General features: G+C 42.9%; 1 protein-coding gene across 16 annotated transcripts in view; it reads right to left on the bottom strand.

Moving 5' to 3' along the window:
• The window catches only part of TRPM3 (transient receptor potential cation channel subfamily M member 3), a 920,678-nt gene that overhangs the window by 22,413 nt on the left and 877,754 nt on the right, over positions 1-20,511 (bottom strand). For all 16 annotated transcript variants that reach the window (XM_030810005.1, XM_030810016.1, XM_030810007.1 and 13 more), the window contains 3 exons: positions 4,352-4,502; positions 4,036-4,235; positions 746-878 (listed from right to left, as the gene is read on the bottom strand). In XM_030810005.1, the coding sequence (XP_030665865.1) occupies positions 746-878; positions 4,036-4,235; positions 4,352-4,502 (484 nt within the window). The remainder of the gene's footprint in view (positions 1-745; positions 879-4,035; positions 4,236-4,351; positions 4,503-20,511) is intronic.

The raw sequence follows: 20,511 nt of genomic DNA, 5'->3' as shown, positions 1-20,511 counted from the left end.
GAAAATGTAAGTGTATTTTCATAAAGCTAGACTTACTAGGTTTAAATAATTCTCTTTATTTGAAGATCTGGTGCTCTCTCTCTCTCTTTTTAATACCCTGAGGTGTATCCTTCAGACTGAAGATTTTTCTTATAGCCCTGCTGGCTATACTATTTGGCCAATGATATCTAAATGTATATAACCATTCGGTAGAAAAATCTGCTTTTTTTCTTTTTTGCTTTTATCTTGTTCTATAAAAAGGAAAAAACAATACTGGGGAAAAATCCTAATTAGCTAATTTACAACTCTGTTACTGTCATTTATTCAGAAGGTGTTGGGCACCCATATAAGGCAGGCACTAGGGCTGTTCAACTCCTTTGGAAAAGACATTCAATAGTCTACACAAAACATAAACTAATGGAGAGCATAGAGTCAGGTTGAGTCTCATTTGGTTTTTGTCTGGATCAGAACTTCCCAATTTCTGATCTGAGCCAGCAACCTCAGGCCTGTCCTGTACTCAAAATTCTCTTCTGTCTGGGAGGACAGCTGCTACTGCTTGCTAGAGAAGTTTAGGATCTGTAAGTCTGGGATTTTGATCTATAGATACTTTGGGCAATGTTCTGTTCTCTCATAAGCTCCATGATTTCTCAGACAATAAAAACAAACACAAAAGATCTCTGTTTTGTGACTGTATGAATAAATTCGATGGATAAAGCATGCCTTGGCACAACACATCTGCCGGGAGGCATGTGTCCACAGAACACACCTTTCTGAAGTCACCCGTATCCTCTCATCATTAGACGAGTTGAACCGATCATCCTTTTCTCTGAAGTATTCTTCTATGCATTGCTCTTCAAAGTCATGTACTTTCTTGAGCTCATCATCGGTTATGAAGAGTTCTGTGGAAAAAAAAAAAAGCCATGAGGGAGAGAAGTAAAAGTGATGGCATCTGATTTGTGGGCCTAGTGACATTCCCAGTATAAATCTAGGTAGGAAAAGGGGCCTAGATTCCCTGCTAAGTCTCAAATGAAATCCAAATCCAATTAGCCAACTTGCATCACTGTCTTCTTTCTGAACATGAAATTTATTATGGGTCCCTGAAATTCACCTGAGCATATCTGGTTTACTGCAGGAGCTGGGTAGAATTAGGCACGTTGTGAGGCCAGGGAAAAAGCTACGTCAACGAAAGGGAAGCTATTCAGAGCATAGAGTATCTTAAAAGCTCAAAAACTTCTGGGCTGGGGGGTGTGGCAGAGAGACATTGTTGATTGGCCTTACTAAAAGCCCTTTTGCAACCTCATTCTCCTTTTTCCCTTTCTTGCTACTGAGCTTAGAAACCCAGCACAAACATTTCCAGTTTCCCTTGAAGCTAGCAGCAACCACGAGGACCCAGTTTGGGCCAAGAAACAAAAGTCTGCTGCAGGGAGGAGTGGTGTCTTGGGAAGAGGTTTTACTTTCCTGATAAAATATAGACATGTGGTTGCTTCTTTCTACAGTTTTTCACCATCTCCTCTTTTTCCTGCCTGGAACATGAATGTGATGACTGGAGGTGAGGCATCTATTTTGTGGCCATGAAACAAGAAAGCACAAAAGGAATAGCTGAGCCTAAAAAATAGAAGGAATCTGGATCTTTGACTTCAGTGAGCCAATGTTGAGCTCTGGGCTCTTCACTTTTTGTTAAGTGAGAAAAAGCCTTATTTATTTGCATTATTGTTAGCCTGGTTCCTGTTAATAGAAAGTAAATGGATTCATAACTGATATAGCAGTAGAAAGAGCCTAGTGGAAAATTGAACCTTTAAGTGGTTTACGAATCAGGGTTGGGGGAGAGAACTGCTTTGCCAATTCTTAAATGGGACAAGTCACTCTTCTAATCCCATGCCCTCAAGATGTGATAGGGATTGTCCCAAATATTTGGAGTCCTGGATTTTGGACCCTCAGGGATTTAGTTTGCTGAGGTGGCTCTTGCTTGCTTTGAGACATTAGCCTGAATTTGCCTGGGGCATGGAAAGTATATGTAAAAGCAGGTGAGAGAAAAGAAAATACCAGAAATCAGACTGCTCTTGTCAAATATGGGAGGCTTCCTGAGGTGAGGAAGACCTGTATCACAGGGGACACTTGAGATTCACTCATGAAATTACACAGAGCATTAGTCTGGAGGGAGGGGAATGAAAACAGGCAGTTTAGAGAGGCCCTCAAAGCACAGACGATTGCTATTGCTGCTATGCTATTGCTATATTTGAGACTCAAAGGAGTATATTTAACACTTATTCTGCTGGCACTTCATTTAACTTCTTTGTCTATATGTAATGCCTTTTTAACAAAAGTAAAATACTATTTTTTAAAACTCCATTAACACGTCAAATTTTAACAATAAAACTTAAATTTTACATTTCAGAGTGTTTTGATTGAGCCTCTGCCAGAACTTGGCAGTGCCCTGGGTTCTTTTAATTAAGCCTACAGATGGATAGTGAAAAGTTCAGTTTCCCCAACTGATTCGTGTAATGCAGGGCCCTTGTCTCTGACCCTCACCATTTTCCACCCAGCCACAGCACTAAAATCTTTCTTCTCTGAGAAAGCGGACATGGCTGTTCCTCCCTTCTGAGCATCCAGTGACCTGGCAATGCTTTCGTTGCTACCATTGGTGATAACAAGAAGAAAACCCGGAACAGCAGCTGCACGGAGCTGGCTCCCATCTAGCCCAGTGTCTGGCTTGTTCAGGTTCTCTGGCCTTCTGTGAGGGGGTGGGCACTGGAAAGGAAATGGATCTCTGGACTGTCCTACTTCCTGCATTGTATTTACAAACACTCCCTTCCTAAGCTCTCTGGATAAGTGAGGTTCCTCTTCTACCACAAATGATTCATGCTTTATTGTAAATTATTTTGGGACTCTGAGCTAGCTCTCAGCATGTTATCCACTGCAGGCTATCATTCATTAGAGCATCCCGCTGCCCCTGATTTTGTATCCCATGCTCCTCCACATTGGCTAGAGTTCCTGAGTCGAGAAGCTTAGGGTTTATTTCATAGGTCATCCACCCCGATCCCTCCAACTTTTCTCTTTGCTTAAATTTGTGTTTCAGATGGAAACAGTGAATTCTGGAATTCCCAGGTCTCTCTAATTTAAATGTCTAAAAAGAACTTGGGCACTGCAAGGTCAGGGAGGATGTTAAGAGCTTCAGATTTAGAGAAGCTGTTGACCAAATCATTTTGGTTTCAAACCTTAGATATCCTGGTGACCACACAGAGGGAGGTAGACTCCTGGGCTATAATCCCAGAGGCTCTTGTTCAGTAGATTTGATGTAGGTGGCCTGTTTGACACACTTTGAGAAACCATAGGAGCTTGCTGGTATGGGACTGGATTCCCAGTGGTTCTTAATGGACCATGGTACCCAAGGGGTATTTAGGAATCTGCGGGAGTCACTAGTATTTAATGTGTGGAGGCTGGATATGCCAAACCTCCTGCAGTGTGTAGCACAATCCTACACAACAAGGAATTGTTCCACCTCAATGCTAATAGAACCTCCTTTTAGAAACACTGGGCTGGAAGGTGGATGGTGAAGGGTCTTCTGTTTTGTCTTCCGAGTAACAGAAAGCAGGGCTGGTCTTCTCATGAGGCAATCTAGGCACATCCCCTAAGGTTTAGGAAAATGTTTAAGATCAGAAAAAATTATAGGTCCAGAAATTATTGCTTAAATTATATATAATGTAGCCTTGGGTGGCATATTAATATGGTTGATGTATTTTGAGATGAGATCTCTGGAAAGCAAGAAACTTAGAACTTATGAAGGTACTAAAATAGCCCTGCTGGAGACTGATTGTATCTCTCTAAGAAAGACATGAGGCTAAGAGTGCTCAATTTCAGCCTCTACCATCTTCCTTCTGACATTATTTCTCATTCAAGTCAACTCCCTCATCCCCCAATACTCTCCAAGCCTTTAGAGCTGTCTGCAGCCTGCTAGAGGCAGGAGGAACTAGGTGGGCACGCGATTCTGCATGATTGCCTATAGGAAGTGGTAGGGATTTCTGATTTGTGGCAGCTGGGCTGTCGCTTGAAGCTTACTCAGGCCGTAGTCCCTTTCATCCGGGTCGCTCTCGTGTTTCCTCCATCGGCAGCACAGGTGCTGGAATATCATGGTCATGTGGCTGAAGATGATCAGTGGTGGGGGCAGAACTGGCCTTTCATGGAAAGTCATGATGAGCTGATACCTCTGAAACTTCCACACTTGGTTGGATATCGATTTCACTTCAAAAAATGTATTGCTAAAATACAGACCAAAGAGAATCAAGTGAGAAAAACCCACTGTATTCTGAAGCATCGACTCCCCTTCGCCCCTGCTGTCCTCATCCATCCCAAGTGCTCTGAACGACCCACTTACTTAAAGACAGCAATGAGGAGGTTGACCAGCAAGATGTTTGCCACTAAGAGGTAGCAGGCCATGATAGCTGGCACGATCCAAGCTCCTGTCTTGCAGGGAGGCAGCTGGATTATTTTACCATCCTCTCGGGTCTCATTCTGTCCACAGGGAGCTGGAGGGAGCAACACACACAAGAAATGAGAAACTGTCTATTTGAGTTAGAAAAAAAAAAAAAAAGATTTGTATGAGGGTTTTAGATGGAAGAAATATATAGCCATCTCAAACAGAAAAAAGTTCCAAACAAGCCAAAATTGAAAAATGAGAGCTTCATGAATATCTCGAGGGTCTGCTACGCTGGCGGTGGGGAGGCTCGGTTCCACAGTCTCCCCAAGTTATCATCTGACCAGAAGACGGGGGTGGAGCCACCTGCTTGCTCACCCTGCCGCTAGGTGAGGTGAGGCCCCTACACTGGGTGAGGGGCACTTGGTGCTCCTTCTGAAGCCTGGTGAGAACTTTTCTTGGGTGTGCCCAGGGAGAAGAGAGTCCCACCACTGGCAAGTTACTTTCAAAATGTGCTGTAGAGGCTGTCAGCCCGACAGCTGTAAGAGCAGCAGCATCTCGGGACTATTGATCGGAAATTAACACCAGGGCAGCCGTTAATTGCTGCACGAAACAACCTGGGAGCTCCAGCTAACGATTTGCTGTCTCAGTACAGAAGGAACAACACAGGGCAGTGCCTTGGGAAGTATTTAGTGGGCTTGTCGCTCTCTGCTCCTGATGGATGGGATTTCATTAGGAGGGCAATGAGGGGTGATGGGCCGCGATCATGGAGCTCACAGCCACACCCGTTCTTCCAGCAGCATTTCCATTCCAAAAGTGTGCTTTTCAGGGCACAGGAAACAAAACCTAACCGCAGTGGATAAATGGGCAAATGGGGGAAAAAAAAGCCTGGAGGTGGGGGTGAAGAGGAAGGTGATATGTGGGATTGGCTGAGTGTGAGTAATGTCCTAATGAGGCGTGCTTGGAATTTCCGGGTAAATGCAAGAAAGAAAAAAATCCCTGACAAAGCTTCCTAGTGCTGCACAGACAACGTGGCTCGGGAAGCCAGATGATGCCGTGAGGTGCCAGGCATGGGTGAGGTAGCCCTCTCCAGCCCCCTATAATGGCTTTAGAACAAGGCTCTTTGCATCTACCTGTAAAAGGGGGTTGGGGGGAGTGGGAGGAGCACCAAGAGGTCTCAGCAGTTGCCACAGGCTGCTTTTGATGATCGGCCAGGAAGATTTGAAAAGTTGACCCAGAATCTACTCGGCTGGAGTACTTGGCAAGAGGCGTCCATTCCTTTCTCAAGAGTTTCCGTTGCTAGGTTGCACATTCTACAGTGATTCTCAACCCTGGCTGCCCTGGGGATCACCTGGGGAGCTCTAAAAAATACCAATGCCCAGCTTGGCTCCAGACAATTGAATCAGAATCCCTGAGGGTGCCCCACGCATCAGCATTTCTTTTAAAACTTTCTAGGTAATTCTCAATTGCCATGAAAGTTGAGTCCACTGGGCTAGAATTAGGCTGGAAAAATTATGTAATTTTTGATATGCTCTGAGGCCCAAAATGCATCTTCTCAGCCTATGAGGATTTTAATAACATTAGGACACCAAGACCTGGTTTTTATGGCCAAGAAAAGAGGACCAAAGTGCTTCCTTTATTTCTGCCTGCCAAGATGATTTGATGCAGAATCAGGCATTTTTGAAGAGCAAGAATCTTTTTTTATAATTGCAGTTGTGGCACTAAACACCCAAGACAGCCCTGTAAGAGGTCCTGATCATTTCCACCCTTAGAAGGAAAACTCAGCAACGAAGGCCCCCTGGCTTCAGCATGAAGTCAAACTCTGAGAGTGCCTGGCCCTGGGCCATGTCTTGCCACCTCCCACCTCTCCCTCTGAGCACAAACTGGACTGAGTTTCCTGCAGTTCCTAGAAATGCCATGCGCTCTCTTACTTCTTGATTTTGAGCCATGCTGCTGCTTGGCTTCTAAAAGGCCCCTCTGCTACCTTGCTCTCATTCCCATGCTTCACCTGGGTGAATCCTGCTTACTCTTTAGTGCTCACCTGGCTTTCCAAAGCCCACCCAACTCCCTTGCTGTCCCATCCAGCAAGGACTTGGGTAGGTATCTTCCTTACAATCCCAGAGCACCCTCTGCCTGCCCTTTTGGGGGTCTCTCACACTGTATCGCCATTGCCAGTTTACTCGTCTGTATTCCACACGAGATTCCTGGTGGAAGGTTGCTCCTCAAGATTTCCCATCATCTGGCTCAGTGCATACACATAGCACATCCACATGCACCTGTACGGGACGAATGTTGCATAAATACAGGAGATCATGGGGACACGATCTTGTTGTTGGACACTAATAGACATTTCCCACACCTCTGCAGGCCTACTTGTGATGCACAGTCCTAGCTCTGAGGGGTCATTAGCTCCTTTCTTAGGTTCTTTCCAGAAATCCTGCCCTCAGCTTGGCAAGGAATCTTTACACTCAACCTGACTTCAGCGTCTTTGCTACCCACTTGGCCACAGGCCTCATGGAACCATTGCTTTGTTTTTCTCTCCTCTGCGAAGCTTCTTGCACCTACTCTACCCACTTCCTCCCAGCCTAACAGTCTGGTAGGCTGGTCACTCCTCTATTCTGCCCTTTCCTCTGGCTCCTGCTCAGATCTCTGTGTAGACGCCAACAAAGAGCAGAAATAACTGCTTGGGGTTAAGTTAGAGAACTTACATGATTTTTACAAATGTGGTCCCTGATTTCCATTTCTTGACTCTTCTGAGAGAATATGGAATAAACTTGTGAGAGGCAGAGCTCATTTATCTTGCTCTTTTTGACCCTATATTGAGGGAAGGCCATGAAGACACTTCCTCCACTTGGCCCCTGTGCCCAGCTGAGAGAGGAAACAAGGAACAGTAGGTGCTTGCTTGTTTCAAGTGGTCCATGTGCATTTCCATGGACTTTCAGAAAGTGCCATCAACATATTTCCAGGTCTCTGCTTGGTTCCTCAAAGGCCCTCACTAATTAAAATATTGGACCAGCTTAATATCTTTTTTTTTTTTAACATTATGTACCTTCCTGAGAAACTTAATATCTTTATTGAAGATTTGATTTGTTTGGTGCCGGGAGCCTCCTGCCAATCTTTTGGGTATTAATTTATTCCAACGTCCCCCACCTTTTACTCATCCTGCTTTAACAGAGGTAGTATTAATTTAGTGGTTAGGAACATGTATTATGTTCAAATCCCGACTCTGGCTGAGTGCAGTGGTTCATGCCTGTAATCCCAGCACTTTGGGAGGCCGAGGTGGGTGGATCACCTGAGGTCAGGAGTTCGAGACCAGCCTGGTCAACATGGCAAAACTCTGTCTCTATTAAAAATACAAAAAGTAGTCAGGCATGGTGGCGCACACCTGTAGTCACAGCTACTTGGGAGGCTGAGGCAGGAGAATTGCTTGAACCTGGAACACGGATGTTGCAGTGAGCTGAGATTATGTCACTGGACTCCAGCCTGGGTGACACAGCAAGACCTTGTCTCAAAAACAAAACCCCCCCCCAAACCCTGACTCTGCCATTTTCAAATGATCTGACTTTAGCTTTGCCCATAAACTTTAGCTTCTTCATCTGTAAAATGGGAGTAATAATGGTATATTACTGTCAAGTAATGTACTGTCAAGATCATTACACAAGATAATGCATGCAAAGTATGTAGTTCAGTATCTAGCACATAGCACTCAATTAACATTAGCTGACGTCATGATTGGTATTTTTATTTCTGTAATTGATAGACTTTCAGCTTCTCAGCAACTATGTTTTATTCCTCTTTGTTTTGCAATCACTAATAATAGCACTTACTCTACAGACATGTATTCAGTGGTTATAATATGCTGAATACAGGGTATACTGGGAATTAGAGAGATGCTTCCTGTTCTTAAAGAACTTGCAATTTAGTAGAGACATAGAAAGGGTACAAAACGTTACATTATTGTGTGATATGAGCTTGGATGGGGTTTCTGAGGAAGCACTCACATTTGAACTGTGATAGTCCCTCTAGCCTGGCCATACAGAGCAGTCTGGTAGTCAAGACCAGCCTGAGGAACATCATCTAGGTTCTATAGCAATAAGGGCAATATATATGAATTAGATGATCCTTGTTACCATGATGATGATGGTAAAAACGAATAGTTAAGAAACAGCCTTCATTTGGTAATATCAGCAAAGAAACAGCATTATATGCAGCAGTTAATGCAAAATGTTGTTCTATAATGTTTTCTAATGATGTCCTTGTTCTGGGTAGTTACCGACCTAGAAAGTGCTGTGACTCAAACTTACAGATGTCTACCACTGATGAAGATGAACTGGTGCCTTAAAGCCCTGATAAGCAGCAGATTCCAGGATGGGGAATAAATTATCTGGATTGTCATATGGCACCAACCAGTATCTGGAGATTTATGTTCCCAGGGAAATGCCTCAGGGACATGCACCCAAGATGGCACATGGGTGGATGTTTAGGGAATGTAGGCTGGTGACTTCCCCTGGGCCTCCTCCTTCCCTGCTTTTGGGACCTGACATTTGGGTGGCTTTTCTCTCAGTCCTTTTGCAAGAGGCAAATGCATGGTCAGTACCATCTCCATACCAAGTGGCATGTTGTCACCTCTTTCATGGTGACAGTCAGTACAGAGTCCCTCTAGTGGATATTGACTGGTTCCACCTGCCTAGTGTATATTTCCCCATTCTAGTTTCCTTTTGTGGAACCACCCCTTGTCCACTCTCAGTCCATGAAGTATGGGTGAAATGAACTTCAATGCCAAATCTAGGAGAAGGTTAATCAGTGTGTTTTATTCCCTGATTGCAGCGATCAGTTCAGGGATGGACATGTGACCCACACCTGATCAATTAGCTCAATAAGCATCAGCCTTGGAACTTTTGCTGAAACTAGTATAAAAGAGAAGTTCTCTTTTCACTATACAATGTAAGCCTATGAAGTAGAGAAGGCCTGCCTAAGAGTGACTCTATCACAGAGAACAGAAACTGATTCCTGGCTCAGCCATGCCTAAAACCAGCCTTCTACAGTCATACAAACCATGAGATTCTTTCTTTTTCTTAAGTCAATTTCAGTTGGGTTTCTGTTACTTGTAATTAGTCTTGACTGATGCAGTTACCCCCACCTCTAGCCCTTGTCCACAAGCCAGTAATAAGAGATGTTCATATTTTGGGTACCTCATTCCTGAGAGACTGCATTTGGAGTCTTGGAATGGCATGGAAAGATTGGAAGAAGCAACATGGGATGTAAAACCTGATCTGATACCAAGGTTGAATTATTGCCAGGAGCCAGAGGCCATGTTGCTCCCCTTCTTCCCCAAAGTATAAAATAAGGGGCCTATACTGATAAAGCTCGAATTTTGTCCAGTTGGGATCTTTGACTCAGAAACTCATGACACAGATTAGACCTATTATCAAACCTGTAGGATTAATGCAGCTGGGAAACTTTGGCCAAGCACCTGGCCAAAGTTAAAGTGAAGAAAACTTATTCTAGAAGCTGGTCATAACTTAAGATTAAGTCGTAGGGCCTCAAAGTCACGTGCAGGTACAGAATGGGAAGGCTACATCTATGCAGCAGTGGTGAATTAGAAGGGATCAAACATTTGGAGATTCAGATTCTCTATGGTTTACTTATGGGGGTCACACTGACATATCACATGGCAGAAGCCTGGAAATGCTATTTCTGTTAACTATGCATTAATAAGTAGAAATAGATGATTGGGCTCTGGAACAAATTAACAGGTTGTTCAGGTAGAATCCTGCCACAGTACATGGATGATAGTAAGAAAGCCCTCCCTATAGATGTTGTGGGGGTTTTGGAGCACAGCCTTCCAATGGTTGAAATGTTTTTCATACATAAACTTTTATAATAACAAGTCAATGACATCCTTTGCTGGAATATAAGCCTCATGGGGCAAGGTTTTTGTCTCTTTTGTTCACTAAACAGCCTCTAGAACACTACTTGGCATGTAGTAGGTGCTCAATAAACACTTGCTGAATGCCTGCAGACATGGATGTCACACACTGCACACGTGACCTGCAATGTCAGGCATTTCTGTGAGTTACAACTCCTCTATTTCACTGGGTGTCTATTTTCCTGTTTATGTCAAGACCTCATCAAGTGTCATCATGACCTGTAAATATAGGGTGGCTCCTGTGAGAGCAAAAAACTGACAGAGGGATAAAATAGATTTTTTGGTTTTTGGTAATTGCCAAGGTTAAAGCAATAGGTCTGGTCTTTGACAAAAGCTATAAAAAATCTCCCTCTAGATGCTGCTGTGTAAATCTCCATGGCAAACCAACAATACCCCATCTTGCATCCATGACAGATGTTGCCAATTAATCTTGATGCTTTTTCCCTCTGAGCCAAGATGTGACCTTGGAAACCTTCTCAAGACAAAACTCCTGAAAGCACACCAACCAACTGAAATTGACGCAAGAGAAGGGACCTTTCTCTCAGTCCCGGTAGAAATGGGAATGTGAGGTCTGGGGTGAAAGATCAGTGATGTTCCTCTTTTCAGGATCCTTCTCAAGCCCACATGGCCTGGCCAGTACCTGCCCTATACCACCTCACAGTTGCCCAGGAACCAAAAAGGGTCAGAATAGGACATCTTGCTTATTTCAGACACTGATACTTGTGACGAGGGACCATCCTGAGAAGACTGAGGAATTCCCCCACATATGTCCTGGACCTGAGGACCCTGCCCCCTGCCTATTTTAAAAGATAGCTTTAAAAATGGTGCTTTCCCAGAAAATCCTGGTCCTAGTTTTTTCCTTATTTGGGATCGTCAAAAGTGAAGGAGAGTGGAGATTTGGGAATAAACATCCGTGGAAAGCATATTATGTGGCAATCTCCATGCTGGGCACATTACATTGGACGTTGTGTTTCATCTTCTTACCAGCTCTGTAAGAAATGCATTGTCCTTGTTTTACAGTTGAGGAAAAACATGCCGAGGGGTGAAATGTCTTACCCAAGACCACACAGCTAATAAGGGGATAATGCCAGAACCATTCCATATATCCAAAAACTACTGAGTTCCTGCTGATGTGCCAGTGGCAACTGGCAGTGAAGATACAATTACAAATAAAGCAGAAATGGGCACTACTCTCTGTCTGACCCTGAATTCTATATGTACTCTGCTCTACCTCACGTGGCCTTGCCAATGTAATAGTGACCACCTATTGCAGGCTTAAATGGAAGGCCCTGTGCTATGAGCTTTACTTATATCACCTCATTTTAATCTTTACCATATTTTGACATGATAGGTCTAATGTTTCCCATTTTACATATGAAGTAGGGAGGCTCAGAACACTTTAGGGTCCCTGTCAGGTAGCTCAGAGCCAGGAAGAACAAAATCAGGATGTCTATAAAAGCCTGGTGAGCTACAAATTCCCTTTCCTTGGTGCCTCTGAAGAAAGAGCCAACATGGGATTGAGAGGAATCTCTCAATTATGAACAAATGGAGAAACAGTTTATTAGACACTGATTATTCTTGTCCCCATCGACATGAATAACTTGGCCTGAGCAGTTCAGATGAAGTACGAGTACACAGAACAGTTTAAAAGTTCAGAGGGTGGAGAGAGAAATTAGCTTCAAGTAAGAGGTATCAGGGGCAGGCATCTCCACCCCAAAGATTAAGACACTTGCCCTTTTGATTTCATCCTATAATATGCAGGGAAAAGAAGTATTTATTTAATGTGCACACCATCTTGTCCCTAAAAAGTCAGAGAAATTTAAAATGGAACACCAATGTTTGATATAATCAGAGTCATCCTTAAAAATATGGCGAAAAAGGATATTTCCTAAAGAATGCCCCTTCCTCTCCTGTCTGAAGAAATGTTTCAAAAGCTCAGTCCAAATCACAAGCAATGGAATAAAGAGCTTAGTTGAGTATCTGACTATATTTATCCTATTTTTTTTATAGAAAGGATTTTCAACTAAAAATCCATCTTGAAAAGATAACGAGACAAAGAGGATTTCTCCACCTCCTTTTGAAAATCTATACAGTTCGCCATGGAGGATTTAGAAGGCCATTAGCACAGCTGCTGTGGCTTACTGGGAGGACAAATTTGATTTAGATAACGCTGCTCTTAGGCCTTTTCCTGACACAACGTTTTCCTTGGCAAGAGAACTGGAGATGCCTCCCTTTGCATGGCTACATCTTTCTAGAAGTTTCCTTATCTGAGGGTCTTTGTGGTGGGTCCAGGTAGAGGTTTTCTCTGTGGAAACATGAGGATCTTTCTATTGCTTTTGGTAGGTGACTGCCAATATCCTCTTACAATGGACAAGAAGAGCAGAGGTCACTGAAAACCAGGCAAACCCAACTTTCTAGAGTCAAAAGCACCATCTACTAGCATCCCCTTTTACTTCTTTTGTGGCTTAAGTTTTTTCTCTTCACCTAACCCAAACACTAGGTAAGATGCTAACTGATAATGATATGGCGCAAAGGCAGCCACTGGAAATTGGTGGGAGGCCTTGGTTTCTCCATCCATGAACGAAGGGAGTTGGGCTATTGATATTCCCTACAGTGCAACAGACACACAGCTTGGGAAGTCCAAGATGGCTTTAGGACACAGAAGCAGGGCATAGGGATGACACTGTCAAGCTTCTTTCCATCTTCCTGACGCCATCAGAGAGAGGGTGTTAGTTTAAGCATACTATTCTTTTAACACTTCCTTAATGTTTGCTAAATTCCCTTTTTTAGGAAAGACTGAGCTCAAGCATCTGGTAGAATTTCACAACAATGTAGGGTTTTTCACTCTGTTTATTTTGTGGTTATCTTCTATTTATGTCAAAAGATACTGATTTTCAACTTGTGACCATAAATCTTTAAAAATAAATTAAGTTTCTAAAAAATGAGCCAATTTAACTAAAAATATTTAAGAGTAGAACAAAGGCTATAAACTAGTGAGTTGGGGGTATGTGGTTGACTGAAGTTTGGGAAATGCTGGATTAGATTATCTCTAAACTCCATCTATTCCTGATATTTTGTCACTCCATGATTCCAGGAAAAGGAGCAAAAGACTTGAACTATGCCCCAAACTGAATCATCTATCCCAGGAGCCAACTGTAGGCCACTTGTAGAACCTTAATCTTTTTATTCCTGGTAGAAAAGCAAACTAGCTCCCACTGCATTAAATGGAACTCAGCCCCCACCTGGGGAAAAAGGGGGGACCAATGATATAGCCTCCAACTCTTCGGGGCCATCTTGGCTTGCAGTCTATCTGCTATTTGCACACAGTTTCGGCTTTGAGCTATTCAGAACCCACTATTAAGCTCAATGTCTCATTTTTTAATCCAGTAAATTAGCAGGATGTCACAAATCTAGGTATGTTTGTTGTGTGTGTGTTGGTGGGGCAGGGGGGAGGTATGGGGGAAAGAGTGTCCTGGGGAGAAGTGGGGAGAATTCAATTCCCTCTGTTATTTGGTTCCATGTTCTTCCTGTACTATATATCTAGCTTTACCTGGAAACAAAAATTATTTATTTGAAGAGGGTTTCAAAATTCCAACCTTAGTATTTCATTATTTTGTATCAGGAATTAATATCAGAAAGATTTTATGCAAATCTTGCCTGGGAAGAATATATACCTAAACTAGCCTATTGTACATGCCAGTGGGTTTGCTGCCATGGTTAAGAGATCGACTGCATTAATAGCCCCAATTTCTCTCCCCTCCCTGGATCCACACTGCTTTGTCATGTGATGTTAGAATTTCTGTCACTAAACAGGTGGGATCTCTTTCCTCACTCCTTGATTCTGAGTTTGGCCATGTGGTTTGCTTTGGTGAATGGAATGTTAGCAAATGTGGCCCAAACAGAACCTTGGAAAAGCCCTTAATGTTTCTGTTTCCACTTTTTGGCTTCCGCCATTACCATAAGAGACATGAGTGAGCTAGCTTGTTGGAGAATGAAACACAGGGAACCTCTGCTTCCAGGTGCTTCTGCTGTCTGAGCTGAGGCTGTTCTGGAGGAAGTGATAGCCAGCTGACCTCCTGGCATGTGACTGAGCCCAGCCCAGACCAGAAGAACCATGCAGCCAACTCTCAGTCTTCTGAGCTCAATACGTGCTTATGGCATTAAGTTCCTGAATTCTAGGATGGTTTTTCCTATAGCATTTTTGTGTTAATAGATACCTGATACCCAAGTTAAATTTCCCTTGCCCTGCTCACAGCTGGAAGAGGCAGCCCTGCGTCCTTCAGGCTGACAAAGTCCTTTCCTCATTTCTTCACTTCCCCTTTCACCCAATTCAGGCTACTGATGATTGGAGCAGATCCCACCATTGACCAAGAAGGAGTGAGTTCATTGAATGACCACTGACTAATCAGACTCTTTGTCTTTAGAAATAAAACAGAAGTGCAGAGACTTAAGTTAGATGATGGCAAGTACTTAAAGATCATATAGAGCCAGACCTCACTGGGTCATGTAAAGCAAGCCATACGAGAGAGGGATGGTGGAGGAAGGGAGAAAGGAAATGGGAGAAAAGAGCAAGAGAGAAGGAGAGAGATGATTGATTGATTATTGATTGAGGCAGGAGAGAAGTAGAGCAGATGAGTGTGGTCATGTCTTCTGATTCTGACTTGCCAAAACCACTTCTGGTTTTGTTCCCAGTCAGCTCACGCACGTCATGCTCTGCTTCCTGTCTTTGAATGCCTCTGCGGTTTTCTCTTAGACACTTATAGTCAGTCTTTATTGAACCTACTCTGTATAGTTTTGTTTTCTTACGATCAACATTTTTCTCTGGTTGAGAACATAGTCACTAAGACTTTAGAAGGAATCAGTTTCCTTGCCTAGTAGTTTCGTCAGAGAAGGGAGGGGCTGTGAGAAGGGAGAGGGAAGCTCTGGGAAGGGGTAGAAGAATGGAAATAATTGTGTTTAACTCAGTTTTACTCAGAGCTTGCCTCATCAACATCATTACACCTTCATTTTGATATTTGCATATACCAAATAGGATTAGATAAGTTCTTTTCTTCTTCAAACCAAAACAACAGAAAAATTTCAGAGAAAACATAAAATAAGTTACTCTTTCAGATTTTTGTGTTGCCGTCCACCTGCCTGTAATTCATCACAACTCCCTGACGTGCAACAATACACCTTTCAGAGCAATGAGGGCAGAAGGAGGCACCCCTTCCCCTGTAGGTGAAGGGAGCTGGAGTCCATTCTCATTGCCTTTACTGTGGAGGGTTTTCCCTGTGGGTCCACACTACCTCAGCCTACAGGCCACAGACTAAGGAATATGCTTGTTGTTTCTGTTTAAAATGGGATTGTATTACTTTTCAGAAGCCCATACATATTTAGGGTATTAGAGTATTCGAAGAGGGAAGAGCCAGGGCCCTCTTCAAGAGGGGCCTTCTTAGGAAAAGCGCCAGCAACCTCATATCAGGGCTCTCTGTGCCTGGAAGGATCAGTCCAGTGAGCCAGACTGCATGTCTATGTGTAAATGCACATAAGGGGACATGAGGCTATACCACCTCCAGAGAAATAATCTATGGCTCCTGTCGACTCCCATTGCATTGTGCCTGAGGGGTTATATGATATCTACAGAAATAATCAGTGTGGCTCCTAATATTCGGGAATGCGTATACAAGCAAATAAGTTCCTGCTGACATTATTTACAAATCCCCTCATAAGAGGCGATGCAAGAAACCCATCTGTACTTACAGCTCACAGTTCGGGCTCGAATCTCTCTGATTTGCAGGCAGTAATTCCTCCCTGTGCCCTCTGGATCCCAAGCTCTGTTTACCGTTAAAACCTAAGCTTTTCACGCTTCAACTGATGCTCCTCAAACAACCAAGAATCCAGATAATAGGCAGTCCACATTCCACTTCGAATCTAAGCAGCTGTTGGCTCTTGTGTTGTGACTATGTGTCCAACTGTATGCTGAATGTGAACTGCTATGAGTATGATAAAATAGTTGGGTGACAGCACACCCTTGTATAGTGGGCTAACAACGTTGTTCTTTCCCAGAGCAACATTGACACATCAGTTAAAGTACAACAAATAAACATTTTCATCTTGGCAGATTTATCTGTTTTTATTTTATTTTATTTTTTTGAGATGGAGTTTTGTTCTTGTTGCCCAGGCTGGAGTGCAATGGCGTGATCTTGGCTCACTGCAACCTCCATCTCCTGGGTTCAAGTGATTCTCCTGCCTCAGCCTCCCAAATAGCTGGGATTACAGGCACATGCCACCATGCCCAGCTAATTTTGTATTTTTAGTAGAGACGGGGTTTTGCCATGTTGGTCAGGCAGGTCTCGAACTCCTGACCTCCGGTGATCTACCCGCCTTGGCCTCCCAAAGTGCTGGGATTACAGGCATGAGCCACTGTGCCCAGCCTAGATTTATCTGTTAAAAAATAATAAACTGAGATACCAACCAAGTGAATCGGGATGGGGGCGGGGGCGGGCCAAGAGGGAAATAATAGTCAAGGCACTTTGCTGTTCATCATTTTTTAAATTATATTTTAAATAATCACATTATCCCACATTACTAAATCATTTTGTGAAGTCACTAGACACAAGGCACTAACCTCGGGTAGGTTCAGATTGAGACTTAGATCTGGCATTTTGCCATCTATGTCCTATGGGTAAGTCCTTTGATGTGTCTGAGCCTCAGTGTCCTCATTTCTAAGCCTGACCTAATGATGATAATAGAAATAGTGTTAATAACAGTGATGATGACACATTTCCAGCTTCCCTCATCTTTCATTCAACAGGTATTTATGGAGCCCCTACTGTGTACCAGGCACTATTCTAAGTGCTCAGGATACACCAGTGAGCAAAACATCAAAGATCCCTGCCCCTAGACTATCTATACTGGGGAAGGGATGGTGGTGGTGATAGTGGATGGACAGAAAAGAAACAACAGCATAATAGATAAATAAGCTAAGCAGGCTGTCAGTAGGTGATAAATGCTGTGGAAGAAAGTACAGAACACAGAGTAGGAAGGATCCGGTGTGATGCGGGAGGCCCATGGTGGTGGTGGTGGTGGTGGTGGTAAGCCACATTAAGAAGGCAAGATTTGAACAAAGACTCCAACCTCAGATGGAGTTGGCTAAGTGGCTCTCTGGGGAAAGGATGCTCTAAGCACCAGGCACTACTTGGCCTAGGGGTGGACACGGGTTGGCTGCATCCTGTGAGCATGAGAAGGTCCCTGGTCTGGAGTAATGCCAGGGAGTAGCTGGAGAAGAGGGAAGAGCACCGAGAGGTGGGAGCAGGGAAAGCAGCATGTGGAGCCTTTGGAAGGACCTCAGAGGATCAAATCAAGCTCCAAGGCAAGGAGATAAACTTATAACAGTAAGGCGTTATTATTTATTATAATCCTTTATTGGATTTATTAAAGAAACTGAGTAATTGCTCCTCATCCATTCCACTTCTGGCCTGATGGTTTCTCATCTATGAAGTAAACCGTCTCTTCATGCTTTCTATTTTCCCCACCAGATCTTCAATGCCCTTACATGAAATAGGGAATGGCCCTGCTGTACCTAGCAGGGAGATCTGAAGGCAGCTGAATGTTGGTCCTGTGCAGTCTGCAACAGTGACTCTCAGACTCCTTTCTATGTCTACCTACTGTAAGAAATGGAGGGTGAAGGAAAACGCGTGCCAGGGAGGGCTCAGGTTTCCTCTCAATCCCACCCACATACACAGCTGCCCTGCCTTTATTGGCCAAACAGCAGTCTGCCAAGAGAAAGCTGATTTCTAATCTGGTTTGAGCAAATCCAACCTTTATAGGTAGATGAAAACCTCACAGTATGAGGTTTGGGAGAGGGAACAAGGTTCTTATTGATGACATCAGGGCAGAAACCCAACTTTTCTCACTGCAGTTAAACTCCTTAGTGGTTGCTGCTTAGCTCACACTGTTTACTGCACCTGCTGTGTCAAAGAACAATAAGCTTGGATGCAGGAAAAATCTTTCTGTTCCTTAAGCACCTTAAACTTTTTCCTGGCGAGAAACCCAAACCGAAGCTATAGCCAGAGGCTAACCTGAACAATTTTCTAGACAGTTTCACTCAACAATGACACCCATCATAAAGTATGTAAAGAGAAAGGGTAGATTTAATTTCTCATTTTCAATATTCATGAAGACAGGAGGGTTGCTACTTTCAAGGTGGCTTACAGAAAATCTGTATTTTTCTTTTTATGCCTGGAATTGTGCACATGCACATACACAGCAAAGATCAACTAAGTTGATAATATTCATTAGAGTATTTGAAAATTAGATGGCCTCCCTTTGCCAACACGTAAACTCTCCAGAGTAGAAACTGGTGACATGTCAAATCTAACCTACATTTGTTTTTGTTTTTTTTAAATATGGCCATCACATTTTTAATCAGCGAATGCTTCATGCAGTGCCACTCTAAACAATGCTATGTGAACGGCATTTCCTTTGGCCAAGTTGGTCTGAATAGACCTGTGGGAAAATTCTAAAACTAAACCACAAGCCGTATAAAAATTGGCTAGTTTCTGGATCCTACATAGAAAGAAAACAAGTTGGGCTTTTTCCACTTATATCCCTTGTCGGATTGTGAAACAAAAACTGTTTGCTGGGCTCTGATAGACCAGTATTTGTGGGGGTATTTACAGACTTAGGGAGTTTATAAAAGAATGTTCTGTCTTCCTTTCTCTACTCTTGTGCAACTATTTAGTAAAAAGGGGACAGTTAATACTCACGCTTTGTGCTGCATTCTCAATGATCATACAAATATACGCATACACACACAGGAGAGAGAGAAAAGAGATGAGAGAGAAAAAGAGACAGGAGAGTGGAGAGCTAAAAGAAAGAAATTGGGGTCAAGTCCAGCTTGAATACTAAGTTAAGCTAACCAGATATAAGGGAGTAGCCTCATGCCCGAATTGGATATGTGAACTGACTACAATAAAATGTATGTGTAAGATGCAATTCTACTTAAGGTGTCTAGTGGAATAAAAGTGATAATTGTTCACTGGGGCCACAATAGGACATGCCAACATGCACAGACACAAGGCAAATGGCTGAGATATTTTTCTACAATCTTCAAATAGAGTTGACATGGATCTGATATAACAAATTTCAAGCCCAAATACAGCAAGCATTTATAATTATCTAGCAAACAAATCTGGTTACAACCATGCTAGAGATGCACATATCAAATTCTATCCCAAGCATTTTCATATACAATATCTGATCGTTACAACAAACACATTTTTAAAAAGGTATTAAGGTTGTAGAGGCTGATCATTAAGAAAAAATGGCATAAACCCTACAGGAAACACTTTAGAATTTCTGACCCATTCATTTGTTTTTCAAAATTCTTGTTTCACAGACACTTACTAAAGAATTGCTATACCCCAGGCATTATTCTATGTGCTTTGTAAATTTCAACTCATAAAGAATACAAAGTAGGTACTATTATTATGGCCATTTTACAGATGAGTAAATTGAAACACAAATAGGCAAGTAACTTGCACAATGACACACAGCTAGTAAGAGGAAAAGCCTGGATTTAAACTAGGATTCCATCATCTTAACCACTACCTTGTGCTATTTCTCAAGGTGTGAAAGCTATTTTAAAGGCAGGAGGATTTGCATGCCCAGATATCTGCATTTAGACTTTCCTTGTGTTCCATCCTTTTGTCTGGGTCAGTGGCTCTCAACTGGTGACATCCATAAGTGTTAATCTTTCCATGTTATAAAGACTTCTGAGGGCAAGTATGGCTATAAAGCGAGTTTGGCTAACATGCTTGCTTTGGAACCACATCTATGTAGATAATGCACTTAAGGTAAATGGAAAACTTATCCCCATAAATATAATGAAAGAAACTAAAAAGCCCAGTCTTCGTTTAATTATTGTCCAACAATTCCTTTGTAAATGAGTAAACTGATACTCTTTGGAAGGGACATAACCAATTTCAGGCTAGGAAATATCATTTATATTGTGTCGGATGAGGTGATTCATTCCACAGCCTCAAAGACTCAATGTAAGCCCTCTTCATGTCTTGTTTATCCTGCATCTGTTTTTAATCCATGGAAAGAGAGACTTCTCCATTTCACTAGACAGCATAGATGGACCCAAGAATAAGCAGTCTGTTTAGGCATAGCTATGTGCACCTACCTTGACTGATAGCTTTATTTA

This window comes from Nomascus leucogenys, chromosome 1a, assembly GCF_006542625.1.
Source record: "Nomascus leucogenys isolate Asia chromosome 1a, Asia_NLE_v1, whole genome shotgun sequence".
Taxonomy (NCBI): Eukaryota; Metazoa; Chordata; class Mammalia; order Primates; family Hylobatidae; genus Nomascus; species Nomascus leucogenys.
This window is presented reverse-complemented; position numbering and strand designations above follow the sequence as displayed.